Source organism: Strix aluco, chromosome 1 (genome assembly GCF_031877795.1).
Source record: "Strix aluco isolate bStrAlu1 chromosome 1, bStrAlu1.hap1, whole genome shotgun sequence".
Lineage (NCBI taxonomy): Eukaryota > Metazoa > Chordata > Aves > Strigiformes > Strigidae > Strix > Strix aluco.
The window spans coordinates 27235289-27262594 of NC_133931.1; the positions used below are offsets into that span (position 1 = coordinate 27235289).

The following is a 27306-nucleotide window of genomic DNA, read 5'->3' on the forward strand; positions in this document are numbered from 1 at the left end:
TACTGTGCTACTCCACCCAAAGGAGTGCTTGTCAAATGAGTGCTGTAGCAACTACATGCAGCCCTGATCTGTATGCCAAGGCCCAATCCAGCTCCAACGGAAGTGGATAGCGAGATTCTCGCGTGCTTCACGGAGGGTGAAACAGAGCCTTTCGGGAGTGGAAGATGCTTTAATAGAGAGACATTGCTGAAAAAACAAGTATGGACTTAAAGTCTGCACAGTTTGAATGGAAAGCGTTTGAGGAGACTGAGCTCTGGATGGGAACATGTGACAATGTGTGACACTCCGCACTGCAAGGCAGTGACAATTAGGAAGGACATACTTGTCTCTATTTTTAAACAGCAGTGAGGTGAGTTGATATATAAGTTCTCTTCCAAGAATTTCAGTGCAGATGACTGCCCATAATATAATTATTCACAGTAAAGAGTAAGCCATGTTTCAGCTCTGAACATTTGATCGGTCTCTGTACAATCAAAATATAGTCAGATTTGGACAGCCTAGCAGGATATTTCTGCCTTCCATGTGTAACTATACTTTTACCAGCCTTTCTCTCACACAATGTCACACAGTGATACACAGTGTAAATCCTTCATATGTCAAATCAGACATGGCATCTACAGTCTGCAGAAAAAATCTGCAGGGTGTAAAGTTACCAAGTATTTGTGAGGTCTACTGTGAGGCTGCATTTTTTTTTTCCTTCCTGAAACATGAATTCATCTTTCAAAGAACGTGTTTATTTTTTCTTTTTCACTAAAACATATCTACTTTCTCCAGGAAATAAACAGACAAAAGAAAAAGGTATAGGTAAGAGAAGTTTGCAATAAGCCAGGCTTCAATCATCAGCTTTGCAATATAATGATAATACTTGATGGTTACAATCTTTTATTATTTAGGAATCACGTCAATTTATTCTCCCAGTGTGTCTGAGAAAAGTATAGTTGCCATGAAGTGGCTGGTATTTACCGCTCTCTACTATGCTTCGTTATCTGGGCAGGCTTTGTCCTCACTGGGAGCAGTGGGAAATGCTGTGCTATATGAGCCAGGGCTGTGGGTTTAATAGGTGATTTCTGTATTTTTCTCATAGAGAGAGAAGACAGAAGTCTGTAAACTTTAATCAATTTGTAGGTGGCTATTAAATTGCTAATAGCTCAGAGTAGACTTTCCAGAGTTCCTAAGTCTAAGCTGATGTTCCTTCCCTATTTTGGAAGATAATACCTAGAAAGTTGATTGATCTTTTAGAGTGAAGGTACATGCCAAAGAGGAAGCTCGCTGTGGGTTTTTCTAAAGCTGTAAACTGAGAATTAGGACTCGGTGTTCAGTCCCTGACACTTCAGCAAAACATGCACTGGGACGACTGGCAAATCTCTTGTTTATTTTTCAGCTTACACGTACAACAATTGGGATGAAAGTATCACCCCACAAAGATTTTCAGGCTTAACTAAAGTTTCTAGATCTGCCACAGACAAAGGAAGCCTTGTAAAACTTGATATTTTTAAATTATTTTAAAATACTTGTAAATACTTTTGTAAAGGTTATCCCATAATTTTGGCCTTGAAATAGACCTCTATAAAACAGATAGCTTTTAAATTAGAAATCAATGCCAGACTTGTGGCTCTTCACCATTTTTGTAAATTGAAATCACAGTAGACCAAAACATGTCCTGATTTATGCTCTGTTGAGCTGGATTTACTTCAAGGTAAATTTGACCCCATATTACTACATGCCAACCAGTTCATTAAAGCTCCATGTCCCTAAATATCTGCAGAAAAGGTAATTTATCCAGATCATAAAACATATTTTAAACATATTTTCAAAATCAACCAAATTTTCTAAGCCAGCCACAGAGGCAGAAAAATATTACTATAAATATGCTTATAAATATATATATAAATGCTTCCCCCCATTCTGGAAATGTGTATGTGCTCATGATAAACACACGGAAAGCTATTTTGCATTCAATAGGTCTATTTATATGCTTAAAATTAGGCATTTGTAGCTTTGCAAGATCAGGCCTATCGTATATGTGCGTGTGCGTGTGCGTGTGCACGCCTGTGCACTTGTACATGCAGGAATAAAGAATGCAGCTCGATTAGAAGCTCTATTCTATGTTCACCCTTTTACTTAACATTTGACATTTGAAAAAAATGAACCTAAATGTCCAGGCAGTTCTGACAGTTCCAATCCATTATCTGCAACCTGAAAAAACCCACACTTTTTACTCAATATATGAAGTTGAAGTGGGTTGTTTTTTTTTTTTTTTTGGTGGAGACGCCTTCTTTATATAGTGTCAACACGATAGCAGAAGTACCGGTTTGCTCTAAGTTGTATGACTGACAATAGTATTCTCTGAAAAACATAGAAGGGAATAACTGATGAATCGGAAAATATATGGATGCCTAGTGAAATGATTATGTAATGAAACACGAAGTCAAACGGTGGCATGCTTCTATTAATTGTAGATGATAGTAATTAATTTTCACTGCAGTTGTGATCGTGTCGCTGCTTTCAGAAGAATCCAGAATCCCCTTCCAGGAAAGTGTGAAATTGCATCTGGGTTCTGCAAGCCATGAAAGCCTATAAATTTCTTTAAAAAAAAGAGAGGGAGGCCTTCGTCGATACTGTACTTTAGAAAGAGGGAAAAACAAAGGGAAAAAGAAAATGATAATTGTTTTCTCTAAGGCTATTATCTAATGCAAAAGCAAACAGTCTGACTGGAAATCAGCTAACAGAAGGGGATTAGAGAGTAGATCTGAGAGTGGCTTGATTTCTAGCACTGCTGTCTCTTCACACAGTGATGAGACACAGGCAGAGCAGCCAGGAGCTCTCCAGATGGCTAGAGAAAGTGTTTGTCTTGGGTTACTGCAGGGCAGTCTGGACTCTTAAAGCCGGGGAGGCATCATTAGGGAGCAAGTTAGATGTCCACCCAGTAAAAGCGAGCTAAAGAAAGAAAGAGTAGGCAGGCTGCCCGAGAGGGACCGCGCTCGCCTATTGTTAACATATACTTGACCCCCACTAACCTCCTCACGACACAGATGTCTCCTACCTCTATCACCTCCCACTGCTTTAAGCCCTCCCCCCCTGCACCTGGGTAGCGGGGCCGGGCCGGCTGCCGGCAGTATGCTGCCTGCCTCGCGAGGTGCCTGCTAGCGGGGAGCGGCGCAGAGCCGGGCGGAGCGGCGCGGAGCGGAGCGCGGCGCGGCGCGGCCAGCGGCGCAGCCTCGGGCGGGCGGGCGGGCGGCTCGGCTCGGCGCGGCACCGGCGCGGCTCGCCGGGGGCAGAGCTATGCGTCGGCTGCCCGGGGACACGCAGAGACCCCGCCACTGACAGCGGCCGCTCCCTGCGCTCCACATCACGTTTGTCTGCGGCGGCGGCAGCAAGGAGAAGGACCTGGGCATTAATTATCTCGACTTGGAGACTTTGCTTTATTTTTGGTTCTTGTCCTTTCCCGTGGAACCAGTAGTCTCTCTCGAGCTGATCCTCCTTTAAAAAAAAAAAAAAAAAAAAGCAGAGCGAGAGAGGGGGGTGGGGGGGGAAGAGCAGCTGGAGTTTCTCCTCAGCTCGTTTTGACTTTTGTGGACGTGGATCATCTGGACTGGGAAGGGAAGCCGCGCTGCGCTGCTCTCCCCTTTCCCACCCCCTCGCCCCTCCAGCAGCCTGGGCTGCCGGCTCTCCCCCGAGCAGGACGGGAACTTTTATTTGCAGCTCGCAGCCCGTGGCGAATGGTGGGAATCTCCGGTCCTTTGCAGTGTGAGTACGGGGCGCGGGCAGGGCGCGCTGGGGCGGGGGGAGCCGAGCCCCCTTTTTCTTCCCCTTTCTGCTTTCCCGTAGGGCTCTCCCGGCTCGGAGGGGCTCCCGCGGCTGTAACTAACCCAGGCGGACCGGGGCTGCCGCTGTGCCCGGGCAAGGTTAGCACTGCATGCAGCTCTTGCACCCGCTGTCCCCGGCTCACAAACTGGCACCCCGAATATTTCTCAGGAGCCCAGAAACCGAACCACCCCGTTTTGCAGAAAATAACCCTCCCCAGCTCATATTCTTCTATAGCGCTGGGTTTGTGTCTCGATTTGGGACTTGCCTTTTTTTTTTTTTTTTTTTTTTTTTTCCCCTGCCTCTCCTCTCTCCAGATCACAGCTAGCCAATGTGAGTCGGAGTGTCCGAAATATTTCTGGTGGGGTTTTTGTTCTGTTTGTTTCATTACGATCATCGGATTATGTAGCACTGGCAACATCATTCCAGGCTATTTTGCGAGAAATATTTCAGGCGGTGCACGTCGTCTTTAGCTGCACCGCGATGTTGCAAGTATCTCGTTTCCTAAAACGAGAGGGCAACGTTAGGGATTGCATTTCCAAAACCGCAATACAATGTATTTGTGTCATCTCGTCTAGCTGAGCTGAATGGTTTGATTCCATAAATCTGTAACAGACCATCGATAAGGGAGATTGGAAGAGTGAAATCCATACTGCCGGCCACGTAGACGAGCCTTTGACTTTTGGCGAGTTCGAGTCCTTTTGTTAGTGCCAAAGTTGCGAGATTGGACTAAAATTGGATTTAGGGTAAGGAAGGACTTGCCACCTCCGCAGGAGCACCCGCGAATCCAGTAGACGTTAATTTATACAGAAACATCATCGTTAGTGCCCTGCTCTCCTAAATGTTAGAGAGAAACTGAAACTAACTAATCGGACGCAGCTCTCGAATCGCTCTTGCTCCAAGCAGGAGCTAAAATGTTACTTCCTTCAGTTCACTGAGAAGTTTGAAGGAGGGAGGGCGAAGGTACGAGGCGCCGCGGCAGCCTCCCCCGCCTGCCCCCCAGCTCGGAGCCCGGCGTGGCGGGACCGCCCTGCCCGGCCGCAGCCCGGGGCTCGCCGCAGCCGCCGCGCTGGGCAGCAGCCGCCTCCAGCCGCTCGGGTGTCTCTGGAGAGCAGCCCTCCAGATCCGCAGCAGGCTCTGCCGGTCACCCCCTCCTACCCCTGCCTCGCCCTGAATCACGGCAGGGGTAGGACCCGTCTGTCTCGCTGGCTCCGGGCAGTGCCGCCCCGCAGCCGGGCAGCCCCTGCCCCGCGGATGGCGGGACGCGGCTGCCAGCCGCTCAGCCCGCGGTCGCAAATCTTCCCTAAAGAGCTGCCCAAGTTTTCCACGGCCACCCGCGGAGGGGCTGGCCGCGCCCGCCCTGGCTGTGGCGGCGCGTCCCGCGGGGCTGGGCAGGGAGCGGTGCGTGTGCCCCTCGCAGGCGGCCGGAGCGCGGCGGCGGCCACGCGGTTGGCTACAGGCGTAGCGCCGAGGGTGCCTCGGTACAGACGGCCAAGCCTTCACTCCAGCAAATATTCGTGTGCTTAATGTAACGCTGACCCCTTTAACTTTTAACATCGCTTCCCCTAATTAATCTGTTCAGGCCCCGGACTTAAATGGCTGTCCACAGCTGCTGCAAATTGATTTATCCCCTGATGGTGGTCCGAGTTGCTGACCAAAGCAGAATTTCCCCCCCCCCCCCCCCCCCATTTTTGATCTACTAATCTGTTTTGACTTATTTCCTACTTACAGTAATGCTTGCATGCTTTTTGAAGGACTTAGAAAATATTTTCTTTTGACATGTAGCTAGAAACATAATTATTGTATTTGTAAACACAGTATGTTAGGGCTAAGGGTGAATATAATTTATTTAATTATACCCTTGCAGCTTTACATTTCCTTCTCCGTTTCTGCATCCTGACAGATGCAATGGAAAGTTTAAATAAGCAACTTTGTTAACTGTAGTTTGAGGCAAGACGTGAAAGACTTTTTTAGATTTGAGTTCTATTGTCCGGGTTTTCTGTTCTGCTTTTCTGGTAACGGTTTAGTGAATCTGGATAGCCGAGAGGATTGAAACTGGTTTCTAATGGTTGTTAAAGCTGATGCTTGACCTTTCCATGGGAAGTCTGAAAACCTCATTCAGTTTATTCTGGGCTGATTTCCTTAGGAAATCCAATATGATCAGGGAATTTCCTTCACCTCGGCTGAATGTTAAAAAAGTTGGTCTATCTTGTTTATATGTCCTGGTTTTTAGCACTAGGTGTTTCTGTGGCTCCCCATCAATAGAAGAAATACTAGGGAAAAGATCTGAATACGGCTTATTTGTAACTGTACAGCCGATGACTATGAAGTTGGCAAAGGCTTTGTTAGGTGTGAGATGCACGGCAGGCTTGCTGTAAAGGTTTTTAATTAGGAAGTTATACTTTATTTGATAATTGGTAACTTTTCTGAGGTCAGTTTTATCATATCTGAACCTTCAATATAATTGCTACTACTTTCAATTCATCCCTCGTTTTTCTTTGCTGTCATGGGAAGTGCAACCACGCACCAGTGCAAGAAAACCCCAAACCCCACCAAAAACCCAGCCCACCCTTAAATCCGTTGATGTCTCTGGCAAGCTGTAGCCAGGCGAGGCATACAGGAGATGATGGCAGGATGTCTTCCTCGGGCCCTGCGTCTGCAGGAGGGTGAGCACTGGGCTCCTGAGCCCTGAGCATGCTGTAGGAGACAAGAACCATTCTGTTTGTAATGGAATGCAGACAGCAGTGTTAGGTCACTGCTTCCTGGCAACTGCTGCACAACTTGTTTTTCTTCAAAGGCTTTGAGCTTTTAAATAGTTTCCAAAATCTTTTCAAGTAAAACATTGCCTTCTACCATTTTTGACCACCTTAACGTTAACTCGTTTCGTGCCTAAATAATGGACCAGTAAAAACATCACACGGTGTCTCTCATCTGTATACGCTTAACACTATGTATGCCTGCGCGCACATGGACTTTTATACTGGAAGTATTGTTTATAGAATAAAGAGGAGAAAAATAGCTCCACCTGGAGTGCTGGTCAGTGGCTAGTCAGTTCAGGACATTCTTCGCTGTCAAATCCTGTTTCTCACTTCTCTGAAATGAACTTCAGACGACAGGCGTTGAATGCGAAGCTCACTTCACTGAGGTACTGTGCAGACTGCAGACTCCTTGTTGCCAGACACTTTGGGTGAAACAGGCATCTGCAGTATTTGCATTGGGGGTGATGGGAGAAAGGGCTTGCAATTGTCATTTTCATCTTTCAAATCCACTTGCCACAGTCCATTACTGTTAAATCTTTAGCTAATTGAATACGGATATTAGTATGTTGCTATTGCAGGAGCTTCAGATTTCTTAGATGGAGCGGAGAAGATCTTGTTCTTTGTTCTGTAGAAACTTAAGTTGTCACGCAGAGATCAAGAAGTCTTATCAGCTGAAATCAAACGTGAATTTGGTGTTGTGAAGGGGTTATTTCTCATGGCTTGGCTGAAGAAATGTAAAAAAAGTATTTTTAATCTGAAGACATTGAAAACTTTGATCCCTGTAGTTCGTAGCAGCCTGCTCTTTTTTCATAGTCTTTGCCTTTAATAACAACCTGTATTTATAGAAGTTTAAACTGACACTAAATTTAGCATAAGTAGTGAGAGTGTAAATTCTTAAAACATTGGCTTCCAGATTACATTTTCTTTACCTTCTTTCACATGAAAATCTAAAAGAGTTTAAAAACTGAACTTTTAATGAAAGGGTCTTGGTTTTCCACATAGATGTTTTCTTTTTAAAGAACTGCTTTAAAATGGCAGTTATCCTGTTTTATTTACTATAAACTTGATTAATTTAATATATGGTAGCATAAATACATCAGGAAGTAGTATACTGTGTGGTTTTGTGGATAAAGAAAAATGATCAGCAGATGTAAAATCCAAGTCAAAATATCCTGCTCTGTAAAAGGCTTTTTTTCACCAAAAAAATATTTTCATCTGAAAGACACTGACTTCCCATCTTCATTTTTTTTTCCTGCCATCGATATGAAAGTTTCCAAATAACGTTTAGAGAACAGTGGACATTTTATTAAAGTAAACATTAGTTCAGTATAATGGAGGTAATTGTAAGTGATAAGAGCAGAGCAGGTTATCTGTGTGTTGTTTAAACAGAAGGAGCTATTTTGCACCATTTCCAGTAGCCATCTGTAGAGGAGAAGGGTTTGCACCTGTCTGTCCACACTAATTATAGATTAGGTCCAAAGAAATGAAATTCGAGTAGGCTTTCTCTTAATGAAATCCATAGTGATTTTATTGTAAATGTGTTTTGTGTACAGACGGTGATGGTTGGGCTGTGAGTAAAATAAATTGCTGTATGGCTGTCATGTACTTGTAAAGCAGGATACTGCTGCATTAACAAAGGTGCTGAATAAAAATGCAGTGCTCCATTTAAGTCCTAGCCTTCAGCGGTGGCTTTAGCTAGGCTTAGTCAAAAAGGTTCACTGTAAGCACAGCCTTTTAGGTGTACGTTTCAGGGTAGACTTCTCAGTTACCATCACTTTCGTGTCAATGTACTGGCATATAGGTGGTCCTTTGGCTGAAATACGAGGTAGAAATGGTTTCATGTTAAATAGGTACAGACATACATGCAGAGTGTGTCAGAAATACTTTCCTCTGGTTTAACACTATATTACTAAAATAAAGTGGAAAGAGTGAGAAATGCATTCTGCAGTAAAAGGTCACATGAATTTCTACCACATCTGTTTATAGTAATTATGAACATAATTAACATAAGAATTACAAGTGAAGTAATGACAAGCTGAGCTATGAGATATTATGCCATAATGGTCATATGTTGGAATTCTCACATTATAGCACACTAGAATTCACATATTCAACGCAAGAAAGAAAATGTTAGATTTTTATCTATTTTAATGCTTCAAAACTTATCTGCCTGGGGCAGATGGACTTTATGCTTTATAGGAAGGTAACCCATTATTAAGAGAGAGTCAGTTGAAATTAAGATTTCTAGCCTGCAGCTTGGACTTTGAGACAGCTGTGCTTATGGAACGCCACTTCTGTTACACATTTGTACTCTGATTGTATTTATTTTATTAACACATATTGCTTTATTTTTAAATGTGAGTGCTTTTGCAGCAAACTGTTTACATTAGAAAGGATCCTGGATTAGTTTTCCTTTAGAGAATTGTGATTTGAGTAGTAAAACTGCCTGTCGGAATGGCCAACATAGATATAAGACACACATTGTGGCTCTACAAGATGAGAATCTGCTGGATCCTAAATTAGTTTATGGCATGTTATATATATGTCAGGGAAAAAAAATCCCTAACAAAAATCCCTAAAAAGAGCAATCTCTCATTTGTACGTAATATTTTGAAAGCACATATGCAGAGAGAAAGCTCTGTGGTACCTTGCAGATCGAATTAATTAAAAGTCACTTTTCTTTAGAGATGCGTAGATCATACCATTAAGTTTAGGGGCTAAGGTTTCATATGAGTTGACTTTTATAATATGACCTGTCTGACTACCTCTAAATATGGTTGTCACACAGCTGACAAGTGGAGGAAGTTGAGGGAGAAGTGGCCCTTCTTCAGGATAAAAATACTGGCTGAGGAATGCGTAGTAAATTTGACATGTGAAAATCAGTTTGCCTTTAATGAAAAAAAATCAAAGTTCTGTCGTTGTGATAGGAAAATTCACCAAATTGCTGTCTTTCTAAGGCTAAACATACAGAGTGGTTTATGAAAAATAAAAAAAATTACCTTGTGTTATGTCTCAGTGATACCAAGAGGTTTTCGCATTATTGGATTAGTGGAGGATTTGTGACAGACCCCTTTTTATCTGACATTCATTGCGGTGACACGATTTTCACACACATGCCCTTCCCCCATCTAGGTTCTGGTTTTCACTTTGTATTGGGTGTCAAATTCCCTTTCTTTTCTTGTGGTAAAACCTGCTATCTTGGACGAGTGATTTTGGAAGGAGTTCTGCACTGAACAATGCCTGTTTCACTCCGGCGTGCCATCATTGTCCTCATCCCAGCCTTCACGGTGCTCCTCCGCAGACGTGCAATGGAAATGTGCTTCCTTAACAAATAAGTGTTGATTCCTAGGGAGAAACGTTTTTAAAACTTTAAAACCCGAGCGCGCAGAGCTCGCTGGGCAGCCTGGTGCAGCCATGCTGCTGGCTGGCTGTGCTTGTGGTAGGCAGGCTGGGCTGCTTTGCAGCCTCCCCTCCCTTTACCTCATGATAACCCAGTCCTCTGATGAATCCTCAAAATAAACCCTCTGTTCTCTCAAAAGCTGAGGTGTAGGGACCTACGCTGGTTTATCGTTCATCCTCTGGCGCATGATGCCACTGCTCGAAGCAGCAGTGTTGTGTCCTGGCTCCTCCGCCACTGGCAAGGCCCAGCGGGTCGGGTTAGGTCGGGACTTGGCCGAACTGGGAGCGGGTACATCTTGTGACCACGCCGGGCCAGGAATTTCTGGGCCCGGAGCCGTCGTGCTCCGTGCAGGACGTAGGTGTATGGTCTGTGGAAACCGAGACGCCCTCGGGTGGGGGAGCCTGGGGGAGCCAGCGCTGGGCTCCCCTGGGCTTCTGGCAGGGTCCGTATCCCGGAGAGGTTTCGGGGCAACCTCCGGGGACAGAGCCGGGCCGGTGCCTGCCTGAGGGGAGGCACAAGCACAGACCGGGGCACGGAGGGAGCCGCCGCCGCCGCCGCCTTCTCACCCGGTGGGCGGCGCGGAGGTGGCGCCTCTCCTCAGGCCGGGCGCGGCCTCCCCGGGGACCCCGGCCCGCGCCGTGCCGCCCCGGCCCCAGCTCCGCTCCCTCACACCCACCGTCCATTCTCCGGCCTCCATCTGGGCCGCGCTGATACCGTAATCGCCCCGGTGCACGCCGCCGTCCCGCTCCCCCCGCGCCGGCTGGGCCAGGGAGGCGCGATGTGCTGTCCCTGCGCCGCAGATAAGCTGCGAGGCGTGTGAGGCGCACAAAGCCCGGGCCGCGCCGGCGCCTCCCTCCCTCCCTCCGCCGGAAGGTAATCTCCACCCGCGGTTCGGGGAGAGGCAGGCAGGCAGGCGGGCGGGGGGACACCCCTCGCCGCCCCCCGCCGCCCGGCCCTCCGCCCGGCTCCCTCGGCGCTGCACAAGTCGATAGGAGTGGGGAGAAGTGAAGATGTAACCTCTTATCATCCCCCAACTCCCCCCCCCCGGAGCGGGCGGGGGATTTACAGGCAGAGATTAGCCGGCAGGGAGAAGGGATCTGCCTTTTGTTGTGCGTGGGGCAGAGCCGCGGCCTGAGCGCTGCCTCCTCCCGCCCCCGGGCCGCGCTGAGGGGAGCGGGCAGGGAGGAGGTGTCCGGAGAACAATAGGTCACTGAGGGACCCCACTTTAAACACAGTCGAGGGAGGAGGAGGGCGGCTTGTCCGGGTGTTCCACGGGACGGGGCGGGGGGGGGGGGAAAGGACCGGCGCGGCGGGAGAGCCCCCGGCCCCGGCCGGGAGCGGGGTGGCGGCTGGGGCCCAGGTGAGCCGCGGCGTCCTGGCGTGAGCCGGCCCGCCCGGCCTTGGCTCGCCCGTGAGGGGAGCGGGCACCCGCCCTGCCGGCGTCGGGGTGGTGGCAGTGGAGGCTCCTGGCTTCCAAAATCGCCGCAGAGAATGACAGCGGGCTTTAGGAAAAGTGGCGTCTTCTTTTTGTTTGTTTTTGTTTTGGTTTGGGTTTTGTTGTTGTTGTTGTTTTGAACTTTCGGTGGTGATTTTTCAGTTCTCTCCAGATTAAGATGACTTGAACGCTAAGTGTGTGCACACACACTGCTTTAGCAAACGGCTTTATCAGCGATCATATCTTAAAGCAACATTAAACAATTACCTTTAAAATATATGTAAAAGTTTTTGAAATATTTATATTGCCATTTCACTTTGTCAAGTGTTTGCGCAGATAGATATATAGATACGATCTGGTAACTAAAAGCCTAATTAAAATTTGTTTAAAGCCAGGGGGGCATGTATTCTTGTTGACAGCGGCGGATCGATAGGGTAAGACAATAGAGCCCCATTATTTTACTTCCATTGACTGAACATATTGACATTTCAGGTTTGTGATTGCCTCAGTGAGCATGATGAAACACTGAAATTCACGAACCAACTGTGTGGAGTGGCACATATATTACTGTATGTCATCTCTGCCTTCAGGTTACCTTATCACTGAAGCAGAATGGTAATGGATGGCAGCAGAGTACTTCAGAAGGGGTAGGGCTCTATCAGTTAAGAAGCTGACACAGGTAGCTTCTGATAGCAGGTTTCAGGAGTATCTTTAATTACACCTAGAATTATGTACAGGGGAAGATGGGCCTTGTTACTTGCTGCTGTGCTTCAGAGTTTACAGGCTCAGTAGCAGACAGGATAACAAGGTACTTAGGTTTCGTATTTTCTATACATGACTTGATACATTGAACTTTTGCAGGAGCCCAAGGACTTCTGATTGTGCCTGTTTGCATGCTTGCTGTGTTCGCCAATGGCAGCATCTCAACCTGGTCTTGCTGCTCAAGTTCCAGAGCACCTGCTAGACCTTCTCCCAGTCTGAAGATTGCAAAGGAAACAAAGAACAACTTTAAAATAAATAAATGCACTTTGAGTTTCTCCCCCTCAACGTGCTCTATCGAGAGTGCTCAGGGAATTCAGTGCAGTGAGACTATAGTGGAATGATGCATATACACGTTTTTTCCTTAGTATAAGCACTGTAAAAAGAAATGTCTGTGCAATATGCACATGTGTATTTATAATTGTATATATTAATTTATCGGATTGCATATAAATGCATATATAAGGAAGACCCAGTGGCTGCAGAACATGCAACATGTCTTACTATTTCAAAGGCTTTCAGATCTTCTTTAAAATCTAGCTGACTGTAGAATGAAACCCATCAGGGTTAGGCAGAGATAGAGATTGAAATTAATTTAAAGCAGACAAAGAGCTAATATGAAAGAGCCACTAGTGGTTTAACTCATTTTTAAAAGTAAGTGTAATGAAAATATAAAATGTATTCTGAGTGTGCCATCTACTCAGCAATTGTTGCCATCAAGTGGACTGCTGATGCCCTTTAAGATGGTAAAAAGAAAACTAGTCCTTTATACCATTTTCATGAAAATGTTAGGTTTCTGTTTGATCAGCAGGTGCTGTTGAGATGAAAGCCATGTGTAAATTTTCAGAAGGCCAAAAGTGTCAATTCAGAAAAGGAAAGTGATAAGAGAAAATGCAATCAGTTTTCCTGTTTTCAATTTGTGCAGGATTTGAAGAGCTGTTTTGTTAAACTGCTACATCTGCTCCAATATGAATATTGAACTACTTCCACTAAAAATAACACCCTATAATTTGGAAGCCATTGCAATCTTTTGTTAATGCAAGTGGGTTATTTAAAAAAAAAAAAAAAAAACTATTCTGAAAAATCTCCTGCCTAATGTGCATTTTTGTTTATCGGCACTTTTATCTTCAGCAGATAAAATGGCATTATGCAATTAGGACCATGTCTCTTTGGACTGTAAAAATGGTACTGGGTAGCTGAATGTCACTGTATTGGTAAAAGGATTTAACTTGTACATTTAAAATAATTTTATTAATAAACTATGATTGTATCTTAAAATGAAGAGTGACTGCTTCCCCATTACAACAATACAGCTTTACCTACTGCTGAGGACCTTGTGCAAAGTAAAGGATGTTCAGAGTATGACACAACGTTCTTTCCTGCTATACCTGCAAATCTTAAATTTAGGCTCATCAAGGACATTTTAGTTAATGGGGCTTTTGGAGTAACTTTTTCCATGGTAAATGAAGTGATTAAATCAGGCTTGAATGCATATATACAAAAATATTCGCTGCTGTGAAGCTGCTAATCCAAGTGAGTTTTACGAACCTGGAAAGCTCAGCATTGGTAGGGCATAAATTTTGTATCATCAGAGGCATCTCCAGAGAAAATAACATTATTGCTTTTTAATTAAAAAAAAAAAACAACTAGTGAAAAGGGTATGTGTTTGTTAATTTTATAAATAAAGATCTAAATGAAGTGATAATTCACTGTTACATCTATAGAGTCCTATGTACATAACATGAGTAAACATGCAGAAAAAAATGAAAGCTTTTGCTTATTTATTTCAACATAGAGAATTACCTGGTTTTAATATTAGAATAGGTTTTAGCTGTTGGATTATAATCTAGTAGTCAGGAACTCTGGGGTTTTTTTGACAGGTGTCTGCATGGGAAAGGGCCTTGCTGATGCTTCTGTTTGGTTTTGCAATTGGATTTGTAAGCTTTTGACCTTGGGGGATTTTCCTCAAAGTGATCTACAGATCAGAAATAATTCAAATTCAATAAACTGAAATTTAAATGTAGAATGGATTTTGTGCGAGATCCGTGCTTGTGGTAGGTTGTCTAGAAGTCTGTGGCATGTCTACTTTATAGTTTGTATTCCCAAACATAACTGTGTGCACACATGTGCATAAATTTATGTTGAATGACAGAGGGATGATTATTTATACAGATTTTATCCAAAACTCTGTGCACTCCTGAAACATAACAAAAAGCCTCCCTCCCCAGAAGAGTGTTTACATCCCGTGACAGTCACTAGATTCAAATCTTCTAAACATGGAAGTTGTTTCCTTTCCTCCAAACCTTCTTTTCCCCAACAAAGCTAACCCTGTTAAACCTCACCTTCTGTGGGACGTATACATAGTTATAGACATATGTACGAGAAGTAAATATTACAAAAAACATGGTCGATCGGGGCAAAATGTCTGTAGCCTTAAATAGCTTGTGATATCTGCCAACAGCAAAGCTGTGCTGAGGAGGCCCTACCTCAGCTGACCTGGGGATGCGAGAGCCTTGAGGAGCCTCGTGTTAGTGCTCGGCGCCTACGTGGAGCTTTTTGCTCGCGAGTATTACCGAGCAAATTCTCTGTCGTAGCGTGTTAGTGGAGATGCTGTCTACCTGAAGAGTTTTTAAACCAAGGGACTTTTTGCTTTGGTCATGGGATTTTTTGGTACTTTTCACAGAGGTTGGGGTGGAGACCAACCCCAAAAGAAAGATTATAGCTGAATGTAGGGTATCCACATTTTCTTATCTAAATTTTCTGAACACATTCATGGGAGTGCTCTGTTTTTCTTATTCTTTGGCAAAAATGCTGCACACAGTGTTGCTGTTTCTATTGAATAGTTGCCATATTTAACTCCAGTGGTTGTGAATGGAAATGTGAATATGGAAAGAAATCATTTCATGCTCCCTCTCATTTTTTTGTAACACATTTTGGGATGCCTGGAAAGGAAGGGCATCCTAGATATTAAAAGTATTTCTGAATACACACAAAGAATTTAAAAGAAGATCATCAGCTTGCTTTTGTTTATATGTAGTTTTGGGGCGTGTGTGATAATGGTGACTTATTTAAGTGATACCTCTTTTTACTCAGTATTATTTATTGAATTTACTCATTGTAAAAGCACAGTTGTGTTGTCCAGAACTGTACAGCAGCAGTATTCCTGAGTGATCCCATGTTGCATCATGCTGATATGGTATCTTCATGGGATAGTTCATGATTTCTTCAGTCATTTCAAGAAGGCATTTGATTCATTGCCACTTTTCTGTCCATCAAGACAGCTAGACTGTGGTGCTTATAATAATGTAAATATCCAAAGTTCATGGAGGATAATAGGCTCTTCTGGAAATTAGGTTGCAGTCTGGAAGGACAGAAGACTCCACCTAGTGGAGTGGAATTAATGTGCATAAAGTGGCAGGCAATAAATAAGGCATAAATAAAATAAGATATTATTTATGAAAAAACAAGGTTGATGCAGTGAGTAAAAGCCAGGAATTTGGACAAAAATATGGGGAGATGGTTGCATGACCATTGCAAATTGTACAAGACTGTAGTTCCTTTCCTAGTAGCTCTATGAGGCTTATGTGTGTTGCCTTGTTGGATGTTAATATACAATTTGCATAAGTACTAGTCATTACCACTCGCCATTTTCTTTTGCGGTTCCTTTTATTTGGAGACCTGCTGTCTATATTTTTTGATTTCTGATGAAGACCACACAGGTGGCCCTTTCAATTGTGGCCCAGGTGTCATTTTAAATAGTTTAGGCAAAAACTCCCAATCCAATTTTCAAAACTTTTCCACTTTTTTTCCGTAATTATTTCTTTTCCAGACTACATTTTTTCTTTTTCGTTTGGTTTATTTCTGCAATGGCAGTATCAGAATGCTGTTTCTTCATGCTGTCATGACAGGTTGGGTGGCACGTTGAGTAAATCTGTGTGTGCCTTCTGGTAGAGTCTCAAGGTTTAACAATCCCCGTTATGAAGCATCGAATCATACAGGGTTTTGTACCAGTGCTTTGCTTTCCCAGTGGTTTGGCCATGTTGTGTTACTAGGATGTAATACAATGAATTTTAAAGCTGGGATGCAAGTGAACACCCAAACCTGAGCAGCAAAGATACTGTCCTGAAATCCTCTTGGAAGATCCATCCCAACATTGAAACACAAGTGCATTAAACAAGTTCAGGAAGAGAACTGCCCCGGAGCAGCTCAGGCTTTGACAGCGAGAGAGGATGAGGCTATTGCCAGAAAATGAGATGATTAGGATGCAACAGAGGAGACAGAATGATACTGCTGCAAAGGATATTTGGGAAGAGTGCTCCAAAGGAATGCTTTCAGTGACATCCAGGTGGGGTTTGTTGCCAGAGCCATTAAAGTGTAGTGGTGCCAGAGAAAGCTGCCAACAAATTTAGGGATAATGGCACCTGCGGGTGTGCTATCAATGGATGGTAGTGCCAGGATGATTTTTTATTTTACTTTAATGGTGGCATTGCTAAAAGTATTTAAAGGTAATGTTATAGAAAGGTTTTTAGTGAGTGAAGTCACAGAGTTCTAGGAACCATTAAGCAAAAGCTGTTTCATGACTGTACTATTTATTATTTTTAAAGCTTGTTGGCAAACCACTTAATGCTGGAAAAGCATGCTGCAACCTGTATTAAAGCATGCTACAGATGAGCAAGGAAACCATTGTACTGAACTGATAGCCTAGCTTAGCTTCCAAATGTTACGTGCATTTCATATGTGCCATGATAAATTAATGCAACTCCATGGGTCAGCAGAGGTTGTAAACATTGAGTTAAAGTACTGGAGCTCAGTTCTTCCATGGTATTCACATGCCCAGTTCTTAGCGAAGATGGTGTTTCTTTTGTCTGAACACCAGTCAGAGGATCTGGACCTTCAGGCTTCCTGTGCTCCCATCTCACGTCTGTGATTTTAACAATACTTTGTTGGATTGATTCTGAGACTTAGATCTAGGTATGGCCTTAACGACGCTATCTTATCTAAGGTTAAGGGGGCTAGCTCAGGTCTTAATGTAAAATAAGTCATTCTCTTTGAATTGTAAATGATAGACTTACCTGACAAGACTTCCATATAAAGGAGAGAAAAGGTCTATTCCTTCTGTAATAATACTCTCAGAGATTCCCATTGAGTCCATGGGGCCAGGATTCTCAGCTTCTGTATCCCAAGAGCTGTGTTAAAACTGTGTTTAAGCCTGCTCCAAAGTTTTCCATAGACGTGTATAGCTACAGTAAATAACAGCTACAGTAGTTTTAAAGAGTGAATCAATGTATAATTTACATTCCGCATTCTGAGATTTATTGGTCCCATCCTCTTTGCATGGGGAGGTTTTGATGTTAATTGTCTTTTTTTTTTTTTCTTTTTCTCATGAAGTCCAGGCCTAAATTTCACCTTCTCTTACAGAGCTATTATTGGCCACTATTGTTTTTATTTTCCCGTAGCTTCTCTGGGAAGAGAAGGATGGGCAGGACCTCAGTGGCATTGCCAGAGCAAGTCATTGGTGGCCATGTCTGCTCCCCAGGAGGTCACAGGAAGCAGGTGGCTGTGTTAATTGTCCTTGCTCCCAACTTTTGTCCTTCCTGGAGGCAATTTAGAAGTGGTCAGGAAGTGTCAGGCGTACTGTGTCCCCCCAGGTTCACTACTTCACGCGTTCATAATGATTTGAGATATGTGCCAGGCAAGAGAAACTGCATAGGAATCTTTACCATCCTTCCTGAGCTGTGTGGCTATCTGCCTGGAAGGGCTGGATGCCATCGCTGCAGAGTGTGTTTGGGATTGCAGCTGGAATCCAGCAGAATAACAAAGTATTCTATTAAAAAAATCAATAAATAAAAGGGTATTCCCCTAACATACAGTGTCCTCCTTCTTTCAAGCTATGGATAAAAGTCCCAGGTAAGAAAACTACAGAAAATCATGAGGTGCATGAAATGTTTCTGGAAACTATGATCCACTTTTATCTGATGAGTGGAAGATAGGAAATGTTAATGCATTTTCTGTTTAGGCCAGTCAGGTTTTAATTGTCTTTGTTGCAGCTGCACCATCAGTAGTCTTGGATCTCTAAATGGCACTCAGTTCTGTGCTTGGAAAATCAGTTAGAGTCTTGCTACTTTGGATGAACTTCTTGCTAACTGTTTGCTTGATTTTTTAACAGTGAAGGTGCACAGCAATACTCAGTATCTCACTGCAGGTGTTGCACCCAGTGCTGTAAGCCAGATTTTGAACTACCAGTAATGTTTCTTTAAGTGTCTTTTGGAAAGTATCCACTCATGTTGGAAGTGATGCGAGTTGAGTAATAAATGCCATACTAGTTATTTATCTGCCATATGAATTTTGGGTGAAAACTCTGAGCCTCTGCTCAGGTGTACTCTTGGTTTTACTGAGACTACTTGCCTAAATAAGGTGGGCTGCAGGATTGTGGCTGGTGAGTCATATTGGTTTCTGAATCACTCTTACACAATATCAGCCTGAAATACTAACAAATAATGAACACACTGTGCTTGGCCCTGTACGTTATTTAAAGAATAGCATTTTAAAGCAGAATATTTTGTAAAATGTTCATTTAAAACCCACTTTGCAATTTACTTCCATCAAACCTGTTGTACCAGGAAAAATACATCCTTCAGAAGGGAAAAGGTGTTAGTATTGTGGAAGAGTACCTGATTTTTATCTTTGTTATTTAAGCTTCCTTCTTTTTAGTGCAAGGAGATCAGCTGACAACAGCAGCAACCAATTCATGTTTGCAGCTGGGCAATTACAGTAGACCCTAAGATCTGCAACTGTCAACGATGAACGCAGATGCCTTCAAAGTTCTGTTTTTCTTCCATGTGGAAGTCGTTGGCATGGAACAGATGCCTTCATTTTGGAGAAACCAACCTCTGGATATAATTGGTTCTCTCTTGTCCTCTAGGGAGAGTCTCTCACAGATTAAATTAGATGAGAGGGGGAAAAAAAACTCAGGCACACACACTCACACATGACACAAAGCAGGAGTTTTTAGGATCCCTCTCTCTTTTGTCACGTGGAACTGTTTTACAGCTGGAAGATTTCACTCCATTTTTAGCACTCTACACACATGATGATGATGCTAGATGAAAAACATGCAAATTAAAATATATATCTGGCCAAAGTTTATTATTAATCTAGGCATGCTTGTTTAGAAATAAGACAAGCATATCCAGCCCGTATTACTTTAGTGTTAAATGTTGACTTCCACACTATCTATCGATGCTGTAGTCTCAAATTTAAAAGTTAAATGACAGAAGAGACAAGATGGTTTTATAAAACTTATGTTGCAGTGGTGGAATCAAAGTATTTTCATCAAATGGTTTGCTGGTTCTTGACACAGGAGGGAAAAAGCAAGAAGTTGACTTCAAATTTCACCTAGCATACCTGCATTCAATTAAGGAAGCACATTTACAGGAACTTCAGCACAGTTTGTCTGACGAACGTCTGTGATGAGCCATTGCTGGGCGTCCTGTGGTAGGGTACTGAAGAGACTGTGTCCTCTTATTGCAGTTACCTAAAATGAGATGACGGTAATGGGACTTCAAGGCTCTAAGAGAGTAAGAGAGAGGGAGAATCTGCCTATACTGTGCCCATCAAAGGCTTTTGTCACCCCTTTTCCCCTCTGGTGTAACAGCTACCAAATCATTGGGGTTTATGTTACTCAGTACTGTTAAAATAAACGAATACCAACTTTGGGTTACCTTAATAAGCTCAGTTGTGAGCTGTGACAGTCAGGCAGTGTTGTGTAAAGAGCTGTGGTACTCTTGGGTAGAGTGGGTATCTCCAGGAGGAGAGTGCAGCAGGGATCAGGGATTGCCAGGAGGTAAACTACCCTTGCCGGTACCCAAGAGCCTGGAGGTCTGTCATCACTGAATGCTTTTTCTTTCTTAAGTTTTATTTCCTAGCATGATTTTCTTTTATATTGCAGTTTAATGTAACAGTCCAGTTCAATCACCAGGTGTAAAATTTATCTAGGTAAATGTAATTCTTACATGAATTGACTGATGAACTGTAAGAGTGTAGTTGCTTGAAGATGCCGAGCCTTTGTAACAGTGTAGGTGGGTTCTGCTGGTAGCATATCAATGACCTGAATTCTGAACTTGATTTTCAGATTTTAATGGCAATGTCCATATTTTACATGAGGAGTTTACTACTACTGTAGTATTTCCAGCTCTTAAAAGTTGAGCAGAAGTGTCGCCAGCAATGAAAACTGGCAGGAGTTACCTTGGTCCTACCTTGGTCTGGGTAGTTGGTAGAAGGCAGTCTGCCTTTTAGACACTCGATGTAACTGGATAGCTGCAGTGTGCTGCAGGGCTTTGTTTCCCGCTGACACCCACGAGCTGTGTGGGTGGAGGGCATTCACTGGGACTTCCAGCAGTTGGAAGGAAGCCCAAAGTAAACTTAGGTTTGAACCGATGACTCTTCAGCTTTTGTAAAGGAGTAGGGAGATTCTTTGGTGTAGGACTCCAGTTCTGATTCGCAGAACTTCAGTGCAACAGTGTGCTGCTCTTAGCATTGTATTTCTGAAGAACCACATATTAAGGGAAAAATTTAACCAGGGAAGTGCTTAGGTGATGAAGAGATTTCTGGCAGTAACTAGGAAGTGCAATAATGGTTGATTTCTTTTGAGGCTGATCCTGATATTTGTAGTCTTTACATCCTATTAATTCCTTGAAAGATAAGCTGATACAAGAATGATTTGCCAGGGCCAATGGCTCTTCTAAAAATCTTGGCTTAGGTTGCATCCCCCTTCTCTCCACACATAAGATAAAAGCACTGTGAATATGAGGTTAACTGAATTCAAATAGAAGACTCTCTCGAGTTATTGCATTCCTTAGAAAATAAATACATTTCTCATATGGTTGAGATTGATCAAAAAAGTATTCTGTATGCCAGTGATTACATTCCCATCTGTGATTAAGGTTTTCTGTCTGCATCTGGTTTTCACATTATATTTCTGTAACAAGAATCCTTTATATGGCAGAGTTCACTCTCTGTATTTTCTATTAGCTGCAGCTTGAACTACTGCACGGATCGCAGATTTACACATGTGGTTTTCATTACTTCATACCATTGAGAAAAAGTAATATTTGTTTGGGAAAGTATGTTTTTCAAAATTTCCATGGTAATACAACATGTTGATCCTTTTTTGTAACACTCTTGTAAGACTACAAATTGTTTGAGGCATTTTACTTTCAGTGAAGTTCAGACTTTAGACAATTTTGCATGTACATTCGAACAACAGCAGCAGTTTACAACTCAGGAGGCAAAAATAAATTTTAAAAAGGAGATTAGCGTAGAATGGGTATAGCAGAAAGCATCCATCACTTTAGAAAATGTGGCATACAGAGAAAATGAACGTGGGGCTGAAACAAAGGAAGAGAAGTAAGTTAAAGTGATGTCTTCATTGTAAAGTGGACGACAGATGGGTACTTTTTTTGGAGTAAGAACTTTTTTTTCTTTACAGTAAGAGGTTTAAAAATCTTTTATCAGCCATGGAAAAGGAGTATGCTATTCAGCAGACACAAATATTGAATTGTTATATGTTACATAATATAACATATTTGATCATAATTATTTCTAGTGGCCAAATTAGTAAAGGTTAGCAAAACATGAATACATCTTTACAGATGGCTGCTGTGTGTAATTCTGAATCCAAAATATGATGTTAATTTAATGTTCCACTGTAAGTCCATATTTCAACCAGATTGTGCTATCGTCACTTGGTAGAAAACTTAGTGTTTAAATGATCTCAGTGAAATTAATAGGGCCACTTGGTCTGTGAAGGATTTTTCAGTTTTGGTAGGGGCATGAGTTTATGGCCATAAAAATCAGATCAAACAATAACAACAATTTAGGGAGTGTTGTATGCATTTATGGAAATGTTAAGTGTTATGCAAAAGTCTGGACAATTGAAAAATACACAATTCATGATAAGGCACAACTGAAAGGTAAATTTATTGCCTGTATAAGAACATGTTGACAACTAGAGAACCTCATACACAATTAAAATAATTTTAGAGAAGTAGTTATTGCACCCAAGTTGCGGAGTCCTAACCACATTTTTGAGATTATTTTCCAAATGCCAAAGGCAGTTCTGTCATTGAAAGCTTCACAGTTGCCAAATCCTGGGTAGAGTCCCGCAGTCCTTACGCGCCTCTCATTTTCACTGAAATCAGTAGAATTTTGTCTTGTGTCAGGGCTGCGGGAAATGTCTGACCACGAACATGGGAAAGAAAGGACTTTTAAGTGGTGAGATCCTTTGTTCTGTAACCTTAACTTTAACTTGCGAAGGTTTGTTTTGATTCGAGGAGGGTGCTTGTTTGTGGGAAAGATTGCAATTTCTAGCACAAACACAAATGTGATCTTCTGCAAATGCCCTTGGGCAATACATTTTTTTGCAGTAAAATCTAGTCCAGGAGAGGGTTGGGGCTGGGTTCTTGGTTAAATGCATGCAGCTGCAACCAGATCCTTATGCATGCTTAACTTTATGTCCCGAAATACCTGAATAGTGGATGCAGATTGAAGCATGTATGTAACTGTGTGTGCCTGGCTCAGAAAATCTTTCTGCCTTGACATGATTACAAACCCCTGAAAAGCATATTAATGTCTTGGAAAAACTGACAACGCTGTAATACAGACTCATACAAATGACAAAGTATTTGTGTAACCCAAATAAGCAGTTTTTGTAGGTGTTGGAGTGGGAGGGAAATTGCCTTTTCAAAAGTGGGAGGATGATTTGTAAATATATATCAGTAGCTTTGTGATCTCTCTTTGTTTAAATATGTTTGCTGTTGTCACTGACATATCCAAATTAGTATAGCCATGTGTAATTGCAAGGACTCTATTTTTAGTAACCATGTTCATTTAATAAATGATTCTTCTAGAGCTTCTGTTGAACCAGGTAAAGTATGTAATATTTTATATTCTATGAATGTATTTTTACAGAATTAGGTAATAGGTGTTTTCATCGTAGAATACAGGCTGCCCTTACTTTGTTTCCCTCTATATGTCAGCTGTTTTAAATGATCAACTTATGAAACAGCCTTTGTCGAAGAATTAATACAGTTTTAAAGTACTGCCTTATATTAACTAAGAAAATGTGGGTAATTGATTTAGAATGATAGTGTTTGTCTTCCCTTTTTATTTAAAAGACTGCTATTATCATGCAAATGAAGGGGTGTGGTGCTTCAAACTGGCTGTGATATATGCTTTTTTTTTTTTTTTTTTTCTTCATTTGTTGTTGTCAATAGCAAAGATTGATCTCTGGGCTGGTGAACATAATATCTGTCCCAGTCAGAAAAGGAAAGAGGAAATTAGCAGAGCGATTGGTGGAGAATGATATCTGTCAAAAGAAACACTTGGAGAGCACTGAGTTTAGTGATAGGTGACTGCCGGAAAAAAGGGAACTTTGAATTTTGTCAAGGTAAGGAACAGAAAAATACTTGATTTTGTAATGTGCATACCTTTTTAGAAGTTATTTTTAATGACTGTACCTTGCCTTGTAAACTGTAATTAAAAAGGAAATATTTCCCTTTAGCCTCCAAAGAGTCTGCCTAAATCAATGAAGGTGGTGTCTTCATTTTAATATCACTTGAGAAAGAGTACAGCAGTAACAATAGAATCCCTCAGTGATGACTTTTCTAAAATATTCCTTAGCTTAAAAATACATGTATGTGAAACTTTTAACCATGTTTTTTGTGGTTTTGATGACATAGATGCTCTTTATCTGGCATGTAAATATTACTTGGCTGGGCTGTGAAAGTAATGAAGTTCAGTTTCCTGAACTGTGAATTGAAACAGTATTTTCAACCAAGTTAAGGGACAGTTGTAATCACATTGGCAAAATGCTTGTGTTTGTAATTTAGAGGAACCTTTTGGTAAACTCATTGCATTGGAAAGCTGTGATACATTTGATTGAGATGGTATTGAGAATAAGTATTTCTGCTTCTTGTGTGCAAAGATTTTTACCATACTGGAAAAATAAATCTGCTATGGCAGAACTAAACTATTAGATAACCTATGACTGTCATTCCTATCTTTACTGTAACTACATTTTTTCTCCTAAATTGGTCTGTCTAGATGGCAAGAAACTACTAAACTGTTTTAAAGTACTTCCATACTTTCTTTCTCAGTGTTGTACCATTTCGCCTATGACGTAACTTTGATAGAGTATGATACCAAAATAAAATTAACAGTGTCTGAGTACTCTAGGCTATGCTCTGGTTAACTTTAAAGGCAGCTAAGCCTTGATCAGATCACTTGTCTCCCCAGCGGAGAGGCTGTGGCCCACACTGGTCTGCATGTGGGGTGTGGAAAGGAGATAGACCACAGCTGAGAGAACCAGCAGGAGGCTCTGCACATCCCCTTGTGGCAAGGGGAAGGGGCTGAGGTTTTGTGCACCAGTGTGAACATACTTTTTAAAAATTAAATCTTATTAAAAATGAATTTGCATTCTAATTCGAGTTCCTAGCTCAGTTTAAAACAAGTAAATGCTTCTCTGGGACCTTCCTGTACACAGGCAACATTGGAAAATAATGAATAATTTTAGCAGGGTTTCTTCTTGCATTTTTATTTTGCTAATTTAGCAGTGTATAGCTTCTGACTAATTCTCCTTTTTTCTGTCTACAGTCTATTTTTCAAAGTGTAAGTGTACCCTGTACAGGTGGTTGTTGGTTGGTTTCTTTTGCCATATGGGTCTTCGTAAAGGATTTTAAAAATAAATAAATGTAGAAGTAAAGATTTCATGCCTGAAGCATGCAGTACTGGCATACTAATGGGAAGCTTACTGTGGTTTATTGCTGTCAGAGCACGTGCAAGATAATGGAAATTTCCTACAACTTAGAGAAAGGCATGTTTTCTAATGCTATTCATTTTTATAGAAAGAGGGAATTAATATGACTAAAATTCACTTCATCTTTATAAAGTCCAAATGATCTGGTTGTACTACTGAAATATTCATAAATGGGAGGAAACAGCATGTTATCTGTCTTGTTAACTGTCAGGCAGGTCAGGCTGCCTATATGACCTGGGTGCAGGCACATCTCTACCATTGGGAAGTTGCTGTGTACTTAATGATACCCTTTCCTGTGCAATTCTATCAGTGTAGCCTTATACCAAAACAAACGCATCCTCTCTGTAACACAGTTTACAGAGTTAACGATATGGTATAATTTTCACCTTGGTGATGAAGATAATCCAATGCTGCTTTGCAGCTCTTTATAAAAGAGGGTGATCAGTGGTGGTTAGCAACTGTTAGATCTTTGGGCATTCCCATTTTGACATTTAATTAAAATGAGGTGACTGGGCAAGGTACCTACATCTGGATGCGTGTGTTTGTCACACATTGAAAAATTTTAGTCTTAAATGGCCAAGAAGCTCCACACTGAAATTTGGATAAGTGATTAGAGATGAAGCCAACACTCTTAGAGCTTAACTCAATATGGACTTTTCTGTGCCCAAGAAGATTTGACTTGCTATTTGAAACCAAAATGGAATAAAAGGCAAAATAAAATGTGTTTGAGTCTCCTTGAAGCAACAGCCTCTTGTAGCATTAGACTACCTGTGCCGATGTGATCCCTTTCAAGCATCCTCATCTTTGTTTAGCCATTGCGAAGTCTTCTTTTCTTGTTTTCATTTTTTATCTTCAAAACAATTGTTTGCTTACCTATGTATCTTAAAAGAGTACAATGGAAATAATAAACCCCCTTTCTAACATATAACAGATGCAAAAGGGGATGAGTGTATTATAGACAGTGAATTGTCATTACACAGCTCACAATCAGATTTTCATCTGTTCATGTGGCGCACACCTGTGGCTTGCTGGCGTTGCTCTTGATTGGAGTGTGAGAGATCTTAATGAAAAACAAAGCCAGGATGACAAGAAGAGACTCTGCATGGGTTACTTCACACGTCGTAAGAAAGTGAAATTTGAAATACACTGGTTTGGAGAGAATGCCTCCTGATGAGGGAGCATGCCTGGGTGACTCTGCAAAGGGAACCGGGGCCCTGCTTGCTGTTGCCTTGAAATAAGGCGTTTTCTCAGTAGGTCAGGTTGATTTGGACCAGTTGAGAGCGGTGGCTGATTTCTCCAGTTTACTTTCTGAGCCAGTAAGAGTACCCTGGGCAGGAATCCAGCTTTTGAAGTACAAAGAAAATAACCCATAATCTATATAAAACTTTGGCGGATAGGGAAGGGAGGAAATTTACAGAGAATAACTTAGTTTGAGAACAACTGTGTTAAAAGTAGAATGTAAGGGGAGTGTGTGTGTGACATTATTTATTTTAATTTGAAAATATGATCTTTGAAGCCTTCGAGGTGAGCAGAGGACAAGCTCTCACAATATGATATATTTATTAGTAAACTGAAACCAAGCACTCCAGCTGAAACTGAAGTTCCATTTTCAAAGTGATTTTTTTTCCCCCTGAGTTTCCAGAGTTTGGGTTCTGTTGGGTTTTTTTTGTTTTGTTTTGTTTTTTTCTTTTTTTCCTCTCTTGGTAATGTACTGTGGCTCTGATAACATTAATGGGCTTTGCCCCACATGGAGCAGCAAGTGTATTGTACCACTGCTCACTGATCCCAGGTCAGTGTGATGCGTGAAATCAATTTATTTGAATCTCTTTGCCTGTATAGGAATTTGGCAGCGTGCCAGTTGTTTTCATTTAATGTTCTTTGTGTTGAACACAGACAAGCAGGCATGCTTTTGTACTCCTCTTTCTTCTGGGCTCTTCTCTTTTCAGCCAATATTCTATTCTGTCAATTTTTCAGAAAGAAGTAGGAATGTGTTACCTTTTTAAAAAATCATTTTTGTTTAAATAGCCTTTAAAGAGCATAGAAACTAGGTCAGTCATAGAGCAGCCTGTGTAGGGTTTTCACTGAGTATAGGTGGTAACAGCTGCCTTTTCCCATTTCTTAAATTTGGTGAAAAAGAGAGAGAAAACACTTGTCTATTTTTCTAATGTCCAGTTCTATGATTCATGTACTCTTGTAAGAGAAAGACTCGATAATTCTTAAATCGGAATAATTTTCTTTCTAAATAAGTGAATGTCTGACACTTGGTTGGATGAATCGGAAGTACTTTTCAGGATCTTTATCATTTTGAGTGATGACCTTAAAGTAAGCATTAATT

The 27306-nt window shown here is 41.9% G+C and overlaps 1 protein-coding gene and 1 long non-coding RNA gene across 6 annotated transcripts in view; one reads left to right on the top strand and one right to left on the bottom strand.

Annotated features, from left to right (window-relative positions):
- The first annotated feature begins 3249 nt into the window (after positions 1 to 3249).
- Positions 3250 to 27306, top strand: part of RUNX1T1 (RUNX1 partner transcriptional co-repressor 1) — a 116723-nt gene continuing 92666 nt past the window's right edge. The window contains exons 1-3 of one of the 5 annotated variants that reach the window (XM_074816060.1): positions 3250 to 3747; positions 3829 to 3905; positions 23431 to 23603. In XM_074816060.1, the coding sequence (XP_074672161.1) occupies positions 23516 to 23603 (88 nt within the window). In that variant the 5' untranslated portion in view covers positions 3250 to 3747; positions 3829 to 3905; positions 23431 to 23515. Of the gene's footprint in view, positions 3748 to 3828; positions 3906 to 10737; positions 10837 to 23430; positions 23604 to 27306 lie in introns of those variants that run through there. The other 4 variants (XM_074816089.1, XM_074816050.1, XM_074816069.1 and 1 more) reach the window with 4 other exon arrangements.
- Positions 8064 to 10752, bottom strand: LOC141919807 (uncharacterized). Its single transcript, XR_012622120.1, has 3 exons — positions 10640 to 10752; positions 9563 to 9908; positions 8064 to 8376 (listed from the first exon to the last, which is right to left on the bottom strand). It is a non-coding gene; the product is annotated as an uncharacterized LOC141919807 (long non-coding RNA).